Source organism: Carcharodon carcharias, chromosome 4 (assembly GCF_017639515.1).
Source record: "Carcharodon carcharias isolate sCarCar2 chromosome 4, sCarCar2.pri, whole genome shotgun sequence".
Taxonomy (NCBI): Eukaryota; Metazoa; Chordata; class Chondrichthyes; order Lamniformes; family Lamnidae; genus Carcharodon; species Carcharodon carcharias.
Genome location: NC_054470.1, coordinates 14,504,933 through 14,522,878, shown reverse-complemented (window position 1 = coordinate 14,522,878; position 17,946 = coordinate 14,504,933). Strand labels below are relative to the sequence as shown.

At 40.4% G+C, this 17,946-nt stretch overlaps 1 protein-coding gene across 2 annotated transcripts in view; it reads right to left on the bottom strand.

Annotated features, from left to right (window-relative positions):
* snx2 (sorting nexin 2) overlaps positions 1-17,137 on the bottom strand; it is a 62,667-nt gene extending 45,530 nt beyond the window's left edge. Inside the window, exons 1-3 of one of the 2 annotated variants that reach the window (XM_041185855.1) lie at positions 16,979-17,137; positions 10,909-11,023; positions 5,955-6,112 (exon numbers count right to left, since the gene is read on the bottom strand). In XM_041185855.1, coding sequence (XP_041041789.1) covers positions 5,955-6,112; positions 10,909-11,023; positions 16,979-17,098 — 393 coding nt within the window. In that variant the 5' untranslated portion in view covers positions 17,099-17,137. The remainder of the gene's footprint in view (positions 1-5,954; positions 6,113-10,908; positions 11,024-16,978) is intronic. The other variant, XM_041185856.1, reaches the window with a different exon arrangement.
* Positions 17,138-17,946: the final 809 nt, after the last annotated feature.

Here is a 17,946-nt window from a genome sequence, read left to right as displayed (position 1 = left end):
CATGCCATCATAGACAGAAACAAGCTCTTGATGCACAAGTAATATTTGTAAAGATGCAATCTCAATTTCCAAAGAGTGTGAAGTGTAATCACTTGACCTTCCCTACACATTGACAAAGACCAACTTTGTTCTTGCAGGGTAGGGAGTTATTTGCACCTCTCCCCAATTCATTGAAGTTAAACATCTGGCAAGGAAATTTTCTCCAATGTGTACATCTTAAGAACAGGTTCTCAGACTTTGGTCAGTCCCACTACTTTTAGCGAGAGCAACTTTATTTTGCTACAGAAAAGAAATGGTATCTGATTCTGCCAATAAGGATTGTTTGCCATCAAATCTACTGTTAGAACCATTAAGCTTTATAAAGACAGCTATGTTTTACACTGATGGGTGAGAAGCTGTACTGAACTCTGCCTGCTGACAGGCCCATGTGATCTGGTTGCCACTGGGACAGGGTCCCAGATTCAACAAACTCAAGTTCCAGCTTTCACACCTGAACACAAGAGGGAGAAGCATGTGACCTTGCTTCACGCAGACTTACAGACCAAGTCAGTAAGTCTGGAAATTTTCAGGGGAGATATTGAAAAGTTAAACCACAGAACCACCAGAGGAACCTTGCAATGAGAAGTCCATTTGACTATGCTCAAAGGATTAAGTAAAGGTGACTTTATTTAAAGACACTGGAAGATGGGATCCTGTTAAAATCTAAAGCGCTTCCCAGCTTTCGCTCAATATTAGATGTCAAAAGTGTGTGGTACAATGCAACAAAGAGTGGAGGTTTTCAGTTGTGTTAAGGGTTGCAGGGAGAGTTGGAGGAGGAAAAATACCTTTCCAGCAGTGTCAGAGGTCTACAGCAGAGAAAAAAGCCCTTTGGCCTATTGAATCTGCGCCGGTCAAACTATCCTAATCCCATTTTCTAGCACTAGCCCTTAGCCTTGTATGCCATTGCATCACAGTTCCAGTATAACCTCCATGCTCTTATATTCTATGCCTCGGCTAATAAAGGCAAGTATCCCATATGCCTTCTTAACCACCTTATCTACCTATCCCACTACCTTAAGAGATCAGTGGACATGCACACCAAGGTCCCTCTGATCATCGGTACTTCCCAGGGTCCTACCATTCATCGTGTATTCCCATGCCTTGTTTGTCCTGCTCAAGTGCATCACCTAACACTTAACTAGAATAAATTCCATTTGCCACTGATCAGCCGTCTATATCCTCCTGTAATCTAAGGCTATCCTCCTCACTATTTACCACTCCATCAATTTTTGTCATCCACGAACTTACTAATAAGCCCTCCTACATTCAATTCTAAATTGTTTGTTTATATATACCACAAACAGCAAGGGACGCAACACCGATCCTTGTGGAACCCCACTGGACACAGGCATCCAGTCACAAAAACACTCCTTGACCATCATCCTCTACTTCCCACCATTCAGCCAATTCTGGATCCAATTTGCCAAATTGCCTTGGATCCCATGGGCTCTTATCTTTGTCATCAGTCTCCCATGCAGGACCTTATCAAAAGCCTTGCTGAAGTCTAAGTAGACTATGTCAAATGCATTGCCTGCATCTACACACCTGTTCACCTCTTGGAAAATTCAATCAAATTGGTCAGGCATGATCTCCCCTTAACAAAACCATGCTGACTGTTCTTGATTAATCCCTGCCTCTCCAGGTGTAGATTAATTCTGTCCCTCAGAATTGCTTCCAATAGTTTCCTCAACACTGAGATTAGACTGACTGGATCGTAGTTCCCTGGTTTATCCCTTCCTCCTTTCTTGAATAACAGTACTACATTGGCTGTCCTCCAGTCCTCTGGCACCTCTCCTGTGGCCAGAGAAGTATTGAAAATTATTGCCAGCGTCCCTGCTATCTCCTCCCTTGCCTCACTCAACAGCCTGGGATACATTTCATCAGGGCCTAGAGATTTATCTACTTTTGAGTCTGCCAGACCACTTAGAACCTCCTCCCTTTCTATGCTAATGTCTTTAATTATATCACTGTCCCTTTGCCTGATTTCTATACCCACGTTGTCCCTCTTGCTTGTGAACACCGACACAAAGTATTCATTTAGAACCCTAACTACATCTTCCAACTCCACACACAAATTACCACTATGGTCCTTAACAGTCCCTACTCATCCTCTTAATGTAATTGTAAAATAACTTTGGATTTTCCTTTATTTTACCTGCTAATGTTTTTTCATGCTATTTTTTGTTCTCCTAATTTCCTTTAAAAGTTCCCCCTTACACATTCTATACTCCTCTAGTTAACTGTTTTGCCATAAGCCTCTTTTTTTCTCTTTATCCAATCCTGTATATCCCACAAAATCCAGGGTTCCCTAGATTTGTTGGTCCCACCCTTTGTCTTTACTGGAATATGTTGGCCCTGTACTCTCCCTATTTCCTTCTTGAATGAGTCCCACTGTTCTGATGCAGGATTACCTGAAAGTAGCTGCTCCCAGTCCACTCTGGCCAAATGATATCTGATCTTATTAAAAATCGACCTTCCCCCAATTTAAAACTGATTCCTGGCCCATGCTTGTCCTTTTCCATAACAACCTTGATTCTAACAGAGTCATGATCACTACAACCTTGAATCTAACGGAGTTATGATCATATAAGTTGCCTAAGAAATGTTAAGTGACATGAAAGCAAAAATACTGCAGATGATGGAAATTGGAAATAAAAAAGACAAAAGATGCTGGAGAAAACTCAGGTCTGGCAGTATCTGTGGAAAGAAACAGTTAACTTTGAGTCTGTATGACTTCTTTAAAAGAAGTCATACAGACAAGAAATGTTAGTGTGTTACAGTAAATGTCTTAAAATGTGAAATCTTGTTGTGTGGTCCTTTGTGTCACTGGGAAAATTTCTCTTTAAGAGAAATCTCTACAAGAGATTGTAACACTTACAACTACTTCTGAAATCTACAATTCTAAAATGCATTTCTAATTAGTTTGAATACAACTCAAATAATGCTATTTGAGTCAGAAAAATCAGAATTTACTCCACAAAAGGCTGTCAGTCAATTGGGCCATCTGCTCTCTGCAACAACAATTGGAGCAAGTTCCATCTCCCATCCTATCCCCAAAGGCCTGTAACTCTGAATTATCCAACCCACTTTGAAAGCCACAATTCAAACTGCCTCCACCACACTTTGTGCATTCCATACCTTCCCTATATTGAGCCACTTGCTGTATAAAATTTCCCCTTATGTTGCCTCTGATTGATCTGAGAATGGGAAGAGTTTCTCTTAACCTACTGTTCAGTCCCCTCAGGATTTTGAGCACCTCTATCAAATCTCAATGGGGAACAGCCCAGCTTCAATCTATCCATGTAACTAAAGCTCCTCATCCCTGGAACCAATTTTTTTTTGCACCTTCTATACTGCCCCAAATTAAACAATACTCCAGTGGAGGTCAAACCACTGGTTTAGAAAAGTTCACCATAATTTCTTTGGCTTTATAACCCAAGATCCTACTTACAAAGACCAGGATCCTATATGCCTTAACACTCAGCCTGCCCTACCATCTTCTTGATTGTGCCCCCAGGTTCCAGCATTTTAGAATTGTATGTTTTATTGCCTCTCCTCACAAACACATTTTTGTAGGAATAATTTATCTGCATTAAATTTCTGCTGCCATTTGTCCACCCACATCCTTGTGAAGTCTTAGTATCATCCTCAGTTCACAATGCTTCCAAGTTGTCATTTGCAAATGTTGAAAATTGTACCCTACATACCCAAATTTAGATTATAGATCAAGAGGGGAATTACACAAGGGCATTAGACCATACGATTTAGGAGCAGAAGTGGGCAAAATGGCCCCATCAAATCTGCTCTGCCATTCAATGAGATCATGGCTGATCTGATAATCCTCAACTATACTTGCCTGCCTTTTCCCCATTACCCTTGATTCCCTTACTGATTAAAAGCCAGTCTCAGCCTTGAATATGCTTAACGACGCATCCTTTGCGGTAAAGAATTCCACAGCTTCGCTACCGTCCAAGAGAAGAAATTCCTCATCTGTCTTAAGTGGGTGAACCCTTACTCAGGTTATGCCCTCTGATCCTAGACTCTCCAACAAGGGGAAACCACCTCCCAACATCTACCCTGTCAAGCCCTCAAAGAATCTTGTATGTTTTATTTAGGTTGTCTCGCATTCTTCTAAACTCCAATGAGTACAGGCACAACCTACTCAACCTCTCATAAGAAAATCCCTCCATCCCCGGGTCAACCTAGTGAACCTTCTCTGGACTGCCTCTGATGCCAGTAATCTTGTCTTACATAAAGGGGACCAAAACTGTTCAGTATTCTAGGTCTGGTCTAACTACTGCCCTGTATAGTTTTATCAAGACTTCCCTATTTCTATACTCCATTCCCTTTGAAATAAAGGCTAACATGCCATTTGCCTTCCCTATTACCTGAACTTGTATGCTAGCTTTTTGTGATTCATGCACAAGGACCCCCAAATCCCTCTTGCGCTGCAGCTTTCTGCAGTCTTTCTCTATTTAAATGTTTAGCACCTCTATGCTTCCTGCCAGGTGCATTACTTCACATTTCTCCCCATATTCTATTCCATCTGCCAAGTTTTTGCTCACTCACTTAACCTATATCCCTCTGTAGACTGTCATTCTCACCACTTGCTTTCCCACCTATTTTCATGTCATCTGCAAACTGATAATGGTACATTAATTTCCCTCATCCAAGTCATTAAATAATTGTGACACTCCACTATTTACAGGTTGCCATCCTTAAAATGTCCCCCCCCCCCCCCCAACAACCGTATCGCAACTCTGTCTTCTAATAGTTAGTCAATCCATGCTAATATACTACCCCCAACGCCATGGGCTCTAATCTTATTAAGTAGCCTTGTGAGATACCTACTGAATGCCTTTTGGAAATCCAAATATATTACATCTACTGGTTCCCCTTTATCCATCCTGCTTGTTATCTCATGGAATTCTAAAAGTTGTCAGGCATGATTTCTCCTTCATGAAGTCATGCTGACTCTGCCCGATTATATTATGTATTTCTAAATGCTCTATTACATCCTTTATAAAAGGCTAACATTTTCCCAATGAAGGATGTTAAGCTAACTGGCCTATAGTTACCTGTTTTTGCCTTCCTCCCTTTTTGAATAAGGGTGTTACATTTGCAGTTTTATAATTCTCTTGAACTTTTCCCAGAATCTAAGGATTCTTGGAAGATTACTACCAGTGCATCCACTACTTGTGTAGCTACTTACTTTAATATCCTAGGATGCAACCCAACAGTCCAGGGGACTTATTGGCCTTTAGCCCCATTAGTTTCCCTAGTACTTTTTCTCTAGAGTTATTATATTTATTTCCTCCTCCACTTTTGCCCCTGATTATTTAGGTCCAGAATTAAAGTTGTAGAGCAATAAAATTGTACTATAATCTTCCTGTAACCAACTAAAATAATAGTTATGACCTATAAATGTCAACTTTGTTGGGAAGTTGAAGAGAGGATAAAAAGTGTGATGTTCAAAAGGGGGGTAAAATTGAAGGTGCAGCTTAATTGAAATGAAGGACTAGTTCAGCTTGGCTCAGAAAAATTGACTTAATCTGAATGAGTGTTGCATCCTCAGATTTTCCTTAGCATAAGAAATTAAACTGAAGCACCACCTGCTCTTTGTAGCCATCAAATGCCCCATTATACAATTGGAATATGCAGAAGGAATTCTGTATTCTGGCCAACTTTCTTCTATTGAAGAATGTTAAAATGGATTGATTTCAAGGTTTTGACTTCTTTGTGCTTAAAGCAGTTTCCAAGTTCATCTACACAACATTAACTGTAGTCAAGTAATTTACTGCAAGAGGTGCACAGATCCTATATTAACAAATTCTCTCAATAGATACCTAGGCTAACTACAATAGAATTTTGTAGAAGTGCATGACAGACTACATAAGACAATTTGATATTCATACCTCCTCTTTGGATCGATCAAACATTATGGGATGAGATATTTTTAGTTCTGATCGTGGTGCAATGAGTGTTGGAGATTCTGGTGTAATGGCTGGAGTTGGTTCTGGAGAAAGAATATGTTCTCTTTCAGGACTGTCAAGAGACACCTCTTCTGTAGCTTCTGAAAACAGGATGCAGAGAAATGAGAAATTTCATTGCAAGGACATGTTATATTTACTTTCTTACAGATAAGAAGACCTACAGCTGATTTCTAACACACCAAGAGTCACTGAAAAATGTGGTAGGCTATAACCATTTTTGTATTATGCTACACAAAATTTCTTAACAGCTTTGATAGCTGTGCTTTCAAAATAAGCTAACAAAACTAAACTTATTTTAACAAGAAAATTCAGGTCAGAAATGCAACTGCAATGACCAACTTTAGTTACAAAGATTTTGCTTGGGTACGGGGAAGGAATGTCAAGTCCAAACTTAATGACCACATGCAGGGTTCAGTATAAAATGTTGCACAGGTCAAAAACAGCCATCATTTTATGTCCTATTTACAAGGGCTGAATATTTCAACTTTGCCAAGTTTAAAGTATCTTTGCTAAACTAATCAGTTTACTGGAATTGTAAAACATTAGCTACAATATATATCTAGAATCATATATTGCCACCCACTACACGGAGAATATGAAACATGATCAGCTATGCCTGTCACAATTGTTTACCATTTTAATTCAAACAATAACCCCCGAAAATGTTCAAGAAAGCTGGACAATAGCATAATACAAATATGCATTTGAAGTCGAAGCATTAGTGTCCAATGAGCACATCTGCTCACCCTGATATATATTTTTGACTTACACATTCTCATGTCATATGGAGTTGCACAAGGCTGGTTGATCATCTTTGTCACCATTCATATCAACCATCATTTTTGGATTCAGCAGGTGATTTCATGATGTTCCCTTGACATTTCAAAATAATATTTTAAAGAGCTAGAAGGGAAGTCAGCCTTCAATTCTACTAAACTAGTGACCTGCAGAATTTTAGTGTTTTGTATGTGAACTGTTCCCCCAAAGAACCAAAATGTGCTGTCTGTTGCATGGGATCCCAAACGTTGACATACTTGGCAACCTCAAACACATGCAACTTGTTACTATACCTCAATTATTTTCCTTTCCTTTGCCCCCACTAAAGTCTTTTTAATTCTTTCACAGAATGTGGACATCACTGATTAGGCCAGCATTTGCTGCCCATCACCAATTGCCTTTAAAGGTGGTGAGCTGCTTTCTTGAACAACTACAGTCTGGGTATGCCAAATGCTATTTGGGTCAAAATCCGGGAACTCCCTTCCTAACAGCACTGTGGGTGTACACCTACACCACATGGACTGCAGCAGTTCCAGGTGGCAGCTTACCACCTTAAGGGCAACTAGAGATGGGCAATAAATGCTGGCCCAGCCAGTAAAGCCCACATCCCGTGAATGAATAAAACAAAACCGCAGCAATAATTGGAACTATATTGCTGTTCCTTCACTGTCATGGTGTTGACCCACTGACAGTTAAGGAACAGTGATATTGTTCCAATTATTGCTGCGGTTGTGTTATATTCATTCATGGAATGTGGGCTTCACTGGCTGGGCCAGCATTTATTGCCCATCCCTAGGTGCCCTTGAGAAGGTGGTGAGCTGCCTTCTTGAACTGCTGCAGTCCGTGTGGTGTAAGTACACCCACAGTGCTGTTAGGAAGGGAGTTCCAGGATTTTGACCCAGCAACAGTGAAGGAACGACAATATATTTCCAAGTCAGGATGGTGAATGGCTTGGAGGGGAACTTCCAGGTGGTGTTCCCATGTATCTGCTGCCCTTGTCCTTCTAGGTGGTAGTGGTCATGGGTTTGGAAGGTGCTGTTTAAGGAGTTTTGGTGAATTCCTGCAATGCATCTTGTAGATGGTACACACTGCTGCTACTTGTGTCAGTGGTTGAGGGAGTGAATGTTTGTGGATGCAGTGCCAATCAAGTGGACTTTGTCCTGGACGGTGTCAAGCTTCTTAAGTGTTGTGGGAGCTGCACTCATCCAGGCAAGTGGGGAGTATTCCTTCACATTCCTGACTTGTGCCTTGTAGATGGTGGACAGGCTTTGGGGAGTTATTACTCGCAAAATTCCTAGCCTCTGATCTGCTCTTGTAGCCACAATATTTACATGGCTAGTCCAGTTCAGTTTCTGGTCAATGGTAACCCCCAGGATGCTGATAGTGGGGGCTTCAGTGACGGTAATGCCATTGAACATCAAGGGGCGATGGTTAGATTCTCTCTTGTTGGAGATGGTCCTTGCCTAACACTTGTGTGGCACGAATGTTACTTGCCACTTGTCAGCCCAAGCCTGGATATTATCCAGGTCTTGTTGCATTTGGACATGGGCTGCTTCAGTATGAGTAGTTGTGAACGGTGCTGAATATTGTAAAATCATCAGCAAACATCCCTACTGACTTTATGATGGAAGGAAGGTCATTGATGAAGCAGCTGAAGATGGTTGGGCCTAGGACACTACCTTGAGGGACTCCTTCAATGATATCCTGGAGCTGAGATGCCTGACCAACAACCACAACCATCTTCCTTTGTGCTAGGTGTGACTCCAGCCAGCAGAGAGTCTTCACCCCCACCCAAACCCGATTCCCATTGACTAGTTTTGTTTGGGTACCTCACTGTTCTAGTTGAGGAGTACTAACAATTGGGATTGTTTCTCACATCAGAGTCCTGCAGCTTAGTGCAAATTTAGGACTTGCCAGTCATACAAAACCAGCTGTTTTCTCTTCCCTCCCCTATGTTATGGTTACTTCCTTTTGCCAATAAAAAGACAAATACATTGCATTCAAGTTTATATATTAGCCTCCTTGTTCAACCCAGTGTCTCAAAAAAAACTTCATGCAACAAATATTGACTTGACATTGAAAATTACTAGATATTGTTTGCAGGATTTCATCACCAGATCATTTAAATGCTACTAACATGATGCCTCCACATCTTTCAAAGTCTTATGGCACAATAATAATTGTTACTTAGAACCTTGATAAAAGGCAGCTAATATGCAGGAATTTAATACTTGATCAGGAATTCTGTACTCTTAGAAAGGTTGCATGCCTGCACTGATTAACAATATTCCATGTTAAGATCTAAAACACTAGATTAAACCTCTGTTTACACCTTTCATGCAAGCATAACTGGATACATAGAAATTCTGTATTTGTGGAACAGGACCCATCACAAGGTGGTCCTTAGAAGCCAATATTTTATAAGGTGATGCAGAGTACAGGGAATGTCCCAGAAATAAAAGTTAGCTACAAAAAAGTCCAATAACCATGTGCAATTAATGAGTTGGGTACACTTCAACTGAAAACTGGTTTAGCTAGATGATTTAAGAATAACTGAAATGCTTCTTTAGGCATTTCTAGCATGAGCTTAGAAAAAAATACTAGGAACATAGAATTTTCAGAGCATCTGGCAATTTGGAACTGCAGTCTGCCAGTTTGAAACTATTACCAATTAAGTGTTATAAGCAGGAAGTTCTTTGGCAACAAGTTCTTGAAACCGTCAAACATACTCAAACACCAAAATGTTGGCATCAGCTTATCCCAGTACAGGGCATTGAAAACATTTGCACTTCAGGAATATTTAGTCAAAAAATTTTGCAGAATATAAAAGTGCTATTGTAGGAAGGCGGTGGTGTAGTGGTATTGTCAATGGACTGGTAATCCAGAGGCCCACGGTAATGCTCCAGGTACTCAGGTTCAAATGTTGCCATGGCAGGGGATGGAGTTTGAATTCAATAAATAAAAAAAAAAGTCTAATGATGACCATGAAATCACTGTCAGAAAAAAAACAACTGGTTTAATGTCTTTCAGGGAAGGAAATCTGCCGTCCTTACCTGGTCTGGCCTACATGCAGCTCTAGACCCACAATGCGGTTGACTCTTAAACACCCTCTGAAATGGCCTTGCAATCCACTCTGTTCAAGGGCAATTAGGGATGGGCAATAAATGCTGGCCTAGCCAACAACACCCACGTCCCACGAATGAATAAAAAAAAAAAATTACCAATCACTGGGCAGTGATATTACAATTCACATATCCAGAAGCAGTAGAGTAAGCTTTAAATGGCGAAGCATTGTTATAACTTCAATTTGAAAGTGATGCTTGGGACAAAATCAGGGCAAGATGCTACACAACTTTCAGGGCTCAAAGTTTTCAGAACCAAACAGTTTATAAACAATTCAGCAGTGAAGGCTAGGTCATTAATATATTTAAGGCAGAGTTAAGACAGATTTTTGATCGACAAGAGTTGCTGACAACAGGGTTATGAGGGGCAGACAGGAAAATGGAATTAAGGCCACAATCAGATCAGTCATGAACTTAGAATCTAGAACTAGGGGTCACTGTTCAAAAATAAGTGGTTGCTCATTTAAGAGTGAGATGAGGTGAAATTTTTTCTGAGGGTTGTCAGTCTTTGGCACTCTTCCTCAAAAGGAAGTGGAAGCAGAGTCTTCGAATATTCCTATGGCAGAGCTAGATAAATTCTTGATTAACAAGGGGGTGAAAGGTCATCGGGGTAGGCAGAAATGTGGGATTCAGCTTCCAATAAGATCATGGTTGATCTGAGTGTATGGCGGAACACACTCAAGGGGCCAAGTGGCCTACCTCTGCTCCTAATTCATATGTTCGTATGTTATGACCTACTCCTCCTATTTCTATTCTTGTGATCCAAATCACATTTGCAAATGAGGTACTCATTATCAAGCATACTGATTTTATTCTGCACTCTAGGCCCACAATATTTAACCCTGAGAAGCAGAAATTTTCAATTAACCAGAACCATCATAATCAAACAGGAGATTGTTGAGTGGTGAAGGTAGCATGCCAGTATGCCTGCAGCTGTAGTCCATAAAGCACGAAATAGAACTGCAGATGTGCCTCACCAGCAAAAAGGTCTTCACGGTCATCATCCAGCAAAGTGTCAGTTTTGGGACCATTAGACTTTACACTTATGTCTTCAGCTGGGAGACTGGCAGGTTCAGGTGAAGATGGGCTGGACTGAAAAAGAACAGCACATCAGCAAGTTTGTTCTTAGATTAGCTATAATGATGAAAACCTGATTAGTGGAAAGAAAACAAAATGTCAACGTAATGTAGACTTCAGTAAAATGTCAAATAAGCTCTCAGTGCAAAGGAAGTCAGACTAATGGTTATTTATTCTTACTGGATAGGATTAACAATGGGTAAGGAAGCACTTGTTAACTACTTGTATGCACAGAAAACCACATTTGTATTGTTTCATAAGCTCAAAGTTTATCTACATGGAATGAAATCAGGACAACTTAATGGCTTGCATCACATTTTATGCTGAAGTGATTGTTTACATGTAGAACAGATCTAATTATTATAAAAGGGCAAGCTAAGAAATACTTGTATTGAGTAAAAAGTTTCCCAAAATATCCATTTAATAGATGTAGTAGAATGGGGATGCTATTAATCACAATTAAAACATCATCTCCAGTAAACATATTCAAATAGATCAAACACTAGCAACATGCTGAAAAAGCACCAGAAAAACTCACTTCAGAATACTTGCTCAGTCCATTAGAAATTTTCCTCAAAACTATCAAAAGATTGAAAACAATGCAGAGTAGGCCTTTAAAAGGCACAATTTTTCATTACGTGGTACACCTACATATTGCAAAAAGAATCAAAGGTCAGTTTGGTTAGCCCGTCCTTGCTCTTGGAATATTTTTCTTCCCACTTGTCCTTTCCATACAACTGCTGTAGGAAAGCAGTACAGATATACTGATGCATTTTGAATATTACTTGCATGCAACAGGTCTATTCATGTCTAAACAATCAGGTCAAAATAAATGTGCTCATAAAACGGTCTTTTCTGGAACTTTATCTTGAGGGGCAAATGGTATGCTGGCCTTCATTGCAAGAGGATTTGAATATAGGAGCAAGAATGTCTTACTGCAGCTGTACAGGGCCTCGGTGAGACCACACCTGAAGAACTGCATGCAGTTTTGGTCTCCTTACCCAAGGAAGTATATACTTGCCATAGACAGAGTGTGGCAAAGGTTCACCAGACCGATCCCTGGGATGGCAGGTTTGTCATATAGAGGAGAGATTGGGTCAACTAGGTCTGTATTCCCTGGAATCTGGAAGAGCGAGGGGATCTCATTGAAACGTATGAAATTCTGACAGGGCTGGATAGACTAGTGCAGGGATATTTCCCCTGGCATGGGGGGGGGGGGAACTAGAACAAGGGGTCACAGTCTCAGGATACAGGCCATTTAGGACTAAGATGAGGAGAAACTTCACTGGCGAACCTGTGAAATTCTCTACCACAGAAGGCTGTGGAAGCCAAGCCACTGAATATATTTGAGGAAATAGATTTCTAGAGACTAAAGGAGTCAGGAGTATGGGGAGAGAGCAGGAATATGGCATTAAGCAAGAGGATCAGCCATGATCAAACTGAATGGCCTTTTTCTGATCAAGTTTTCCATGTTACTATACAAAAGCTCTCACCACGCTGAAGCAGCTCACCGTTAGAAAAAAATCCAGCCAAAGCTCTCCATCAAAACTTCTTATACCATAAACACAAAATTAATGCAAGGTTTCACACTTTCAAGTTACATAATTCTAGAACCAGGGTCGGATGTCACCAGAGCAAGACTTGCAGCCCATTCTCACTCCATTGTGCTCAGTTTCTGATTTTTAACCATACAATGCAATTTCAAAGATGGAATTGATCATGGATATTCTCCAATATCATGGCCAAAAATATTTATTTCCCCATTTATAATGGTCAACTATGCTAACACCATGTCAAGGTTCGATATATAGAATTACTCAATTATTTAGCATCAGATTCAAAAAGTGACAAGTTCTAGTAAGTAAAGCCACCAATGAGGCAAAAGAAGGATCTAGCAGCCGAGAAATTGAATCAGAAGCCACAATTTTAGCAAGCACTTGGCAGCTATTTTTATTATTTTGGTTTTACGAAGTCATCCTGCAATATAACCATGGAAAATGATGTCACTGAAAGCCTAGGACAATATTACAGCAGCAGCTCTCCATAGAAGATTCACTACGGTAAGCAAGTGCAAGGTTTTCTGGCTACATGACAAGCCTAACTGTCTCAATATGGTGAGAGTGCCTGGCATGCCAACTCAGACACACACCTGTGTCTGGTATTTTGCCCTGCCATCTGATCTTCAGAAGCTTCCAAAGCTAACCCAAGTGAAATGGTTGAGCTTCTTGGCATGATGCTGGTACAGTCTAAGAGTCACATGCATAGAGCAAAGTGGGCTGACTGCAGCAGACTGGTTCCTCTACATTCCCAGGCTGATGTTTGAAGCCTGCCAAAGGCTACAGTTGCTTTGATAATTCTTGCAGGTGTTTTCATAGTCAAGACAAGATGAAAGAGTTTGCTGTCATGCTTCCAAGCTTGGAAAGCATGTTCATGCTGTCAAGTGAACCTGAACATTCAAAGCAACAGGACAAAAAGGGAACAATTAGGCATATGAAAAATTACAGCTGTATCTCTAACGCTACCCAACTCCATGATTACCTGTTAAGATATGAGGGTGTGGGTGAAACAAAACTTCCCCAATGCCATCTTCACCCTACACTAGCTCCTCAGCCCCAATGCACCAGTTATCAACCAATTACATAATTCATTATGCCTTGCCTAATGTTAAATTTGGTGATATTTCACCATATGTTGCTGCATTAATTTCTTTTTAAAAGTTCTCACTATATCTCCCAAGCTTTAAGAACTCAAACATACCATTGTGAATTCCTTTGTCTTTTCTCCCTCAATGAGCATTTGAAATACTTCATCAAAATGACTGCTATTGCAAGCTGTTGTCCTACAAACTTTTAGTATTTGACTCTTTTAATCACTTGAATTAAATGATTAAAAAAGTTTATTGGAGATGAACATTTCAAATTGTAATTAAAATATCAAAGGCAAAACAATTTGCTGGCTTAAAACTAATTATTGAAAAATTCCACAAAAAAACTCATTTGGCTTTTCCATATGTTCACAGGCTGTCCCATGTAATGTGCCTATTCCAACTACTTTGATTGCCAGTGTATATATCTTACACTGCACAATCTTTTGGTTCTCCAACCTTTCCCAATCCTGAATGAATCAACCAGTTAGGGAATTTAATATCCAGTTGAATAATATTTCCTGTTGCAGAAGAGATAGGCATTGTCACTGTACATTAGTAAAGGCATTACAAATCTTTTGTCTCTGTGGGCAGGTATCGGGAATGCAAACCAGTAATAAAATGTGGTTGTTTAATCCTATGACAAAGGGAGCATGCATTGAAAATATTAAATTTAAGAGATGCTAGCCTACTTACAAAACCAATTGACTATAGCTACTTGAAGTTGGCAAGATTTCAACCAGTATAAGATCAGTTTCAAATGGAAAAACTCAGGTTATTTTCAAATGTATGTTATTTAAAAAAAAAGTTTTGCCTATAGCTATTGTGCTTATATCTATAGCAAAAGCTCAATGGAATATCCAACAAGAGGTGACTTCAGTTTTACAATATTATCTGTTGGTGTTGCATCAGGTGCAACTCCAGATACTCAAGAAAAGTATACAACTATATATTAGTCAAAAAAGGAATGGTATTTGAAATATGCAGGAGTTAATGGTTAAACAGAATGCATTACTCGGATGTAAGCTTTAAGCAACAAACTGTTGCTTTCTGATTGTCAGATGATTTTTCTGTGCTTGGGGACAAAATTGCTTTAATGCAGTATTGACATCAGATACTTTCAGGTCAAGCACAGCACATTAACTGGAGGGCAAAGCTCCCTCTGCAGTGACTACCACATGATTTCAACTTCACAGAAACTTCCATATTACCAGGGTCATATCAGCTCTGAACAAACACCTCTGTACCAGCACTCCAGATGAAAGGAGGCATATACCAGTTGTTTTTGCTGGATAAAGAAAAAAAGTCACAGTAAAACTGCAACCCGTGGAGGTGGCCATGAATAAAAAGAGAATCTTTCCCACAGAAAACTGAAGATCCAGTGTAGCTCAGTAGTATTGCTTTTTGGCATGCAATCCACAGTGCAAGAGAGCAGCAACATAAAAGAAATAACTATTCTCTAACTATTTTCCATAATGAAAATCAAGTAGCCTGTTTACCAGAGCATCAAAAGGTGATATGATTAGGCAGGTTATATACAGAACCACAGACTTAAACAAGTGTAGAGGAAGGGAAAGCGAGTATTCTATTGACTAGCAAAAAGGCGACAGCTAAAGCTATTGCATGAAGGTCCTCTGAAACAACTTGACCCAAATGGAATAAGGAGTCCTCACCTTTCAGGGTGGACAATTTCAGGCAAACCTCCAATTTGCCAGTTTACACACACTCAGTGGTATAATGTGATAACACTACCACCACCAACAGCTCCATGAAGGAACCTCCTTATTGCTAGGCCCGAGACTTGAACAAGGGCCCCAAGCTGCCAATCTCAGCCTGGCAGTTATCAGCAGGAAACTAGAGAAGCAGGGAGCAGGACCCATCATATAGAAACAAACATCTCAGCAAGAGCCAGGAGGGAAAGCACATCAAACCATTTAAACAACTAGAAACACCTAATTAGAACACGTGTTATTTGTCAAATAAAAATATTTTTAAGAACATGTAGTTTTCCCATACAACGTCCACTCTTACAATTTCATATTTCAAGTTCTGGAAACAGTAATTTCTACCCAAAATTAAAGAGAGCACTTCAGGTGCCACAACTGGCAAATTTGAACTTAAAAAGGGCTTAATACAAACATTTTTTTTTAAACTGAGTTATTTGGGGTCAAGTGGTGGAAGATGAAGAATATGCACACTGAATTTACTAGCTAGAATAAGTTACAATCCAATTTCCCATTTAGTACAAACGTCAAAAGGGACCAAATCCCATCAGATGGATGAAAACAAAACACTAAGCTGGAGGTGTACTTTACTATATTAGAGCTAGGTAGAGATTAGAAGACACAATCAGAAAAAAAGGCAACTTTCCATGGGAAATCCAGCAATTGTCTTAAAGTAATTAAGGATACCTTAAAGCCCATGCTGTCAGCATAATCTGCAAGAGATTTCTGTTTAAACAAACAGAATTTTACAGCTTAAAAGCCACCACATGACCTAGCTAACCACTTGGTTCCATTTTTATATCCCCTTAGAAGTTCTAGTTTAAAACATCTACTTCCCTTATAAAAGCTATTATTGTTCCTCTTGGTTTATACCATATCCTGTCAGCTTCTGCAAAAAAAAAAAGTATTCTAAACCCTCCCACTGCTCCACTCAGCAGAGGTTACTTAAAACATGGATTACTTTTAACAGACATCTCTTCCTTGACATTTAAAAGAATAGGTTTCACTTAGCAATTTTTACGTACACCGATTTCAAGTTCAACATCCTAAAAATGAACTTGGTAAATAAATAAAGTTAAAAAGGAGGTTTCTCCCTGTGCCCTATTTGATGAGTTAAGGCGACAAATGAATTTGAATACAGGCCAACCACTCATCTAAGTTTTAATTGGCTGGAATGAGGTTAAGCCAGGACACCAACAGCGCCAAAATAAGTGGTAAATAAATCCTCAACGATAAGTTTATAGGATCATTTCTATCCTGCTGCTAGGAAGCTAACACCCTACTTACATGCGCAGTAAGGCCAGGACAAGTTCACTGCGTTCAACAGTCAGTCGTTTTGTAAGCAAAAAAAAAAAGCAGCTTTCTACATGAAACCCAGTGGAGTCAGCGCTGTTTACCGGTGGGCTCCACTCAACATTGTGCCGACAATGTAATTCATCCTAAGTGACAGGCGCCGAGTCAGACTCAGTGAAACACATCAGAAGCGAAATCCCAAGAGAGAGAGAGAGAGAGAGAGAGAGAAAAATAACAAAGTGTCGGCCCAGCCCCGGGGCCACGGCCTCCATTCACCCAACCCGGCAACCGAAGCCCTTTGGCACTCACTTCCAGGGTGCTGGTGGTGCTGACGAAGAGATCGTCACCCCCCTCGCCCTCCCTAAACTCCGAGTCTTCTCCTTCCACATCCTCATCTCCAAACGGAGGAGGCTCTCTCTCTGTCGCCATCTTCTCTGTCCCGGTCAGGCTCCCAAGTCATGTGACACCGACCCCACCCCCCACCTCCCTTCCTTCCTCCCTCCCTCCCTCTCCTCCCCGCCCCCGCGCGCCCGAGCCGCGCGCACATAGACCACGCCCCCGGGACGTCATCGACTGAGTCACGTGCAGCCTCCGCGTGATGCTCGGAAGCGAGGCGCGTGTTTGGAATGTTGCTCGGTCTCTGTGTTGTCCCATTGGGGACCAAGTCTTCAAAGACAATGTTCTGCCGTTCAACCAAAAAAAAATACTTGGACTGAAGGTGAAAGAAAACATATGCATTTTTTTTAACATATATATATATATATATATATATTGCAAACCTCAGAATGGACTTACCAAGGAAGAAGATGCTGCAAAAGCATAGTGAGGGAAGAGGTAGTTGAGTTAGGCTGAAACTTGATAAAGGGGAAGTATTAGATAGTCTGGCTGTAACTAAGTCACAAGGAACTGATAGGAATGATAACCAAGGAAGTAAGGGTGGAAATTGCAGAGGCGCTGACCCATAGTTCTCTGTAGATATGCAGATAGTGCAGGAGAATGGAAAATTACACAAAAAAATGGGTATAAGGATAAATCAAGCAACAAAAGTCCAGTCAGTTTAACCTCAGTGGTAGAAAACCTTTTCGAAACAATAATTCGGGACAAAGCTAATAAGTCACTTGAACGTATCTGGATTAGCTAAGGAAAGCCAACATGGATTTGTTGAAGGCAAATTGTGTTTAGCTAACTCGATTGAGTTTTTTTGATGAGGTAACAGTGAGGCTTGAAGGTTGAAATGTGGTTCATGTGGCTCCCAAAAAGTGTTTGATAATGGTCCA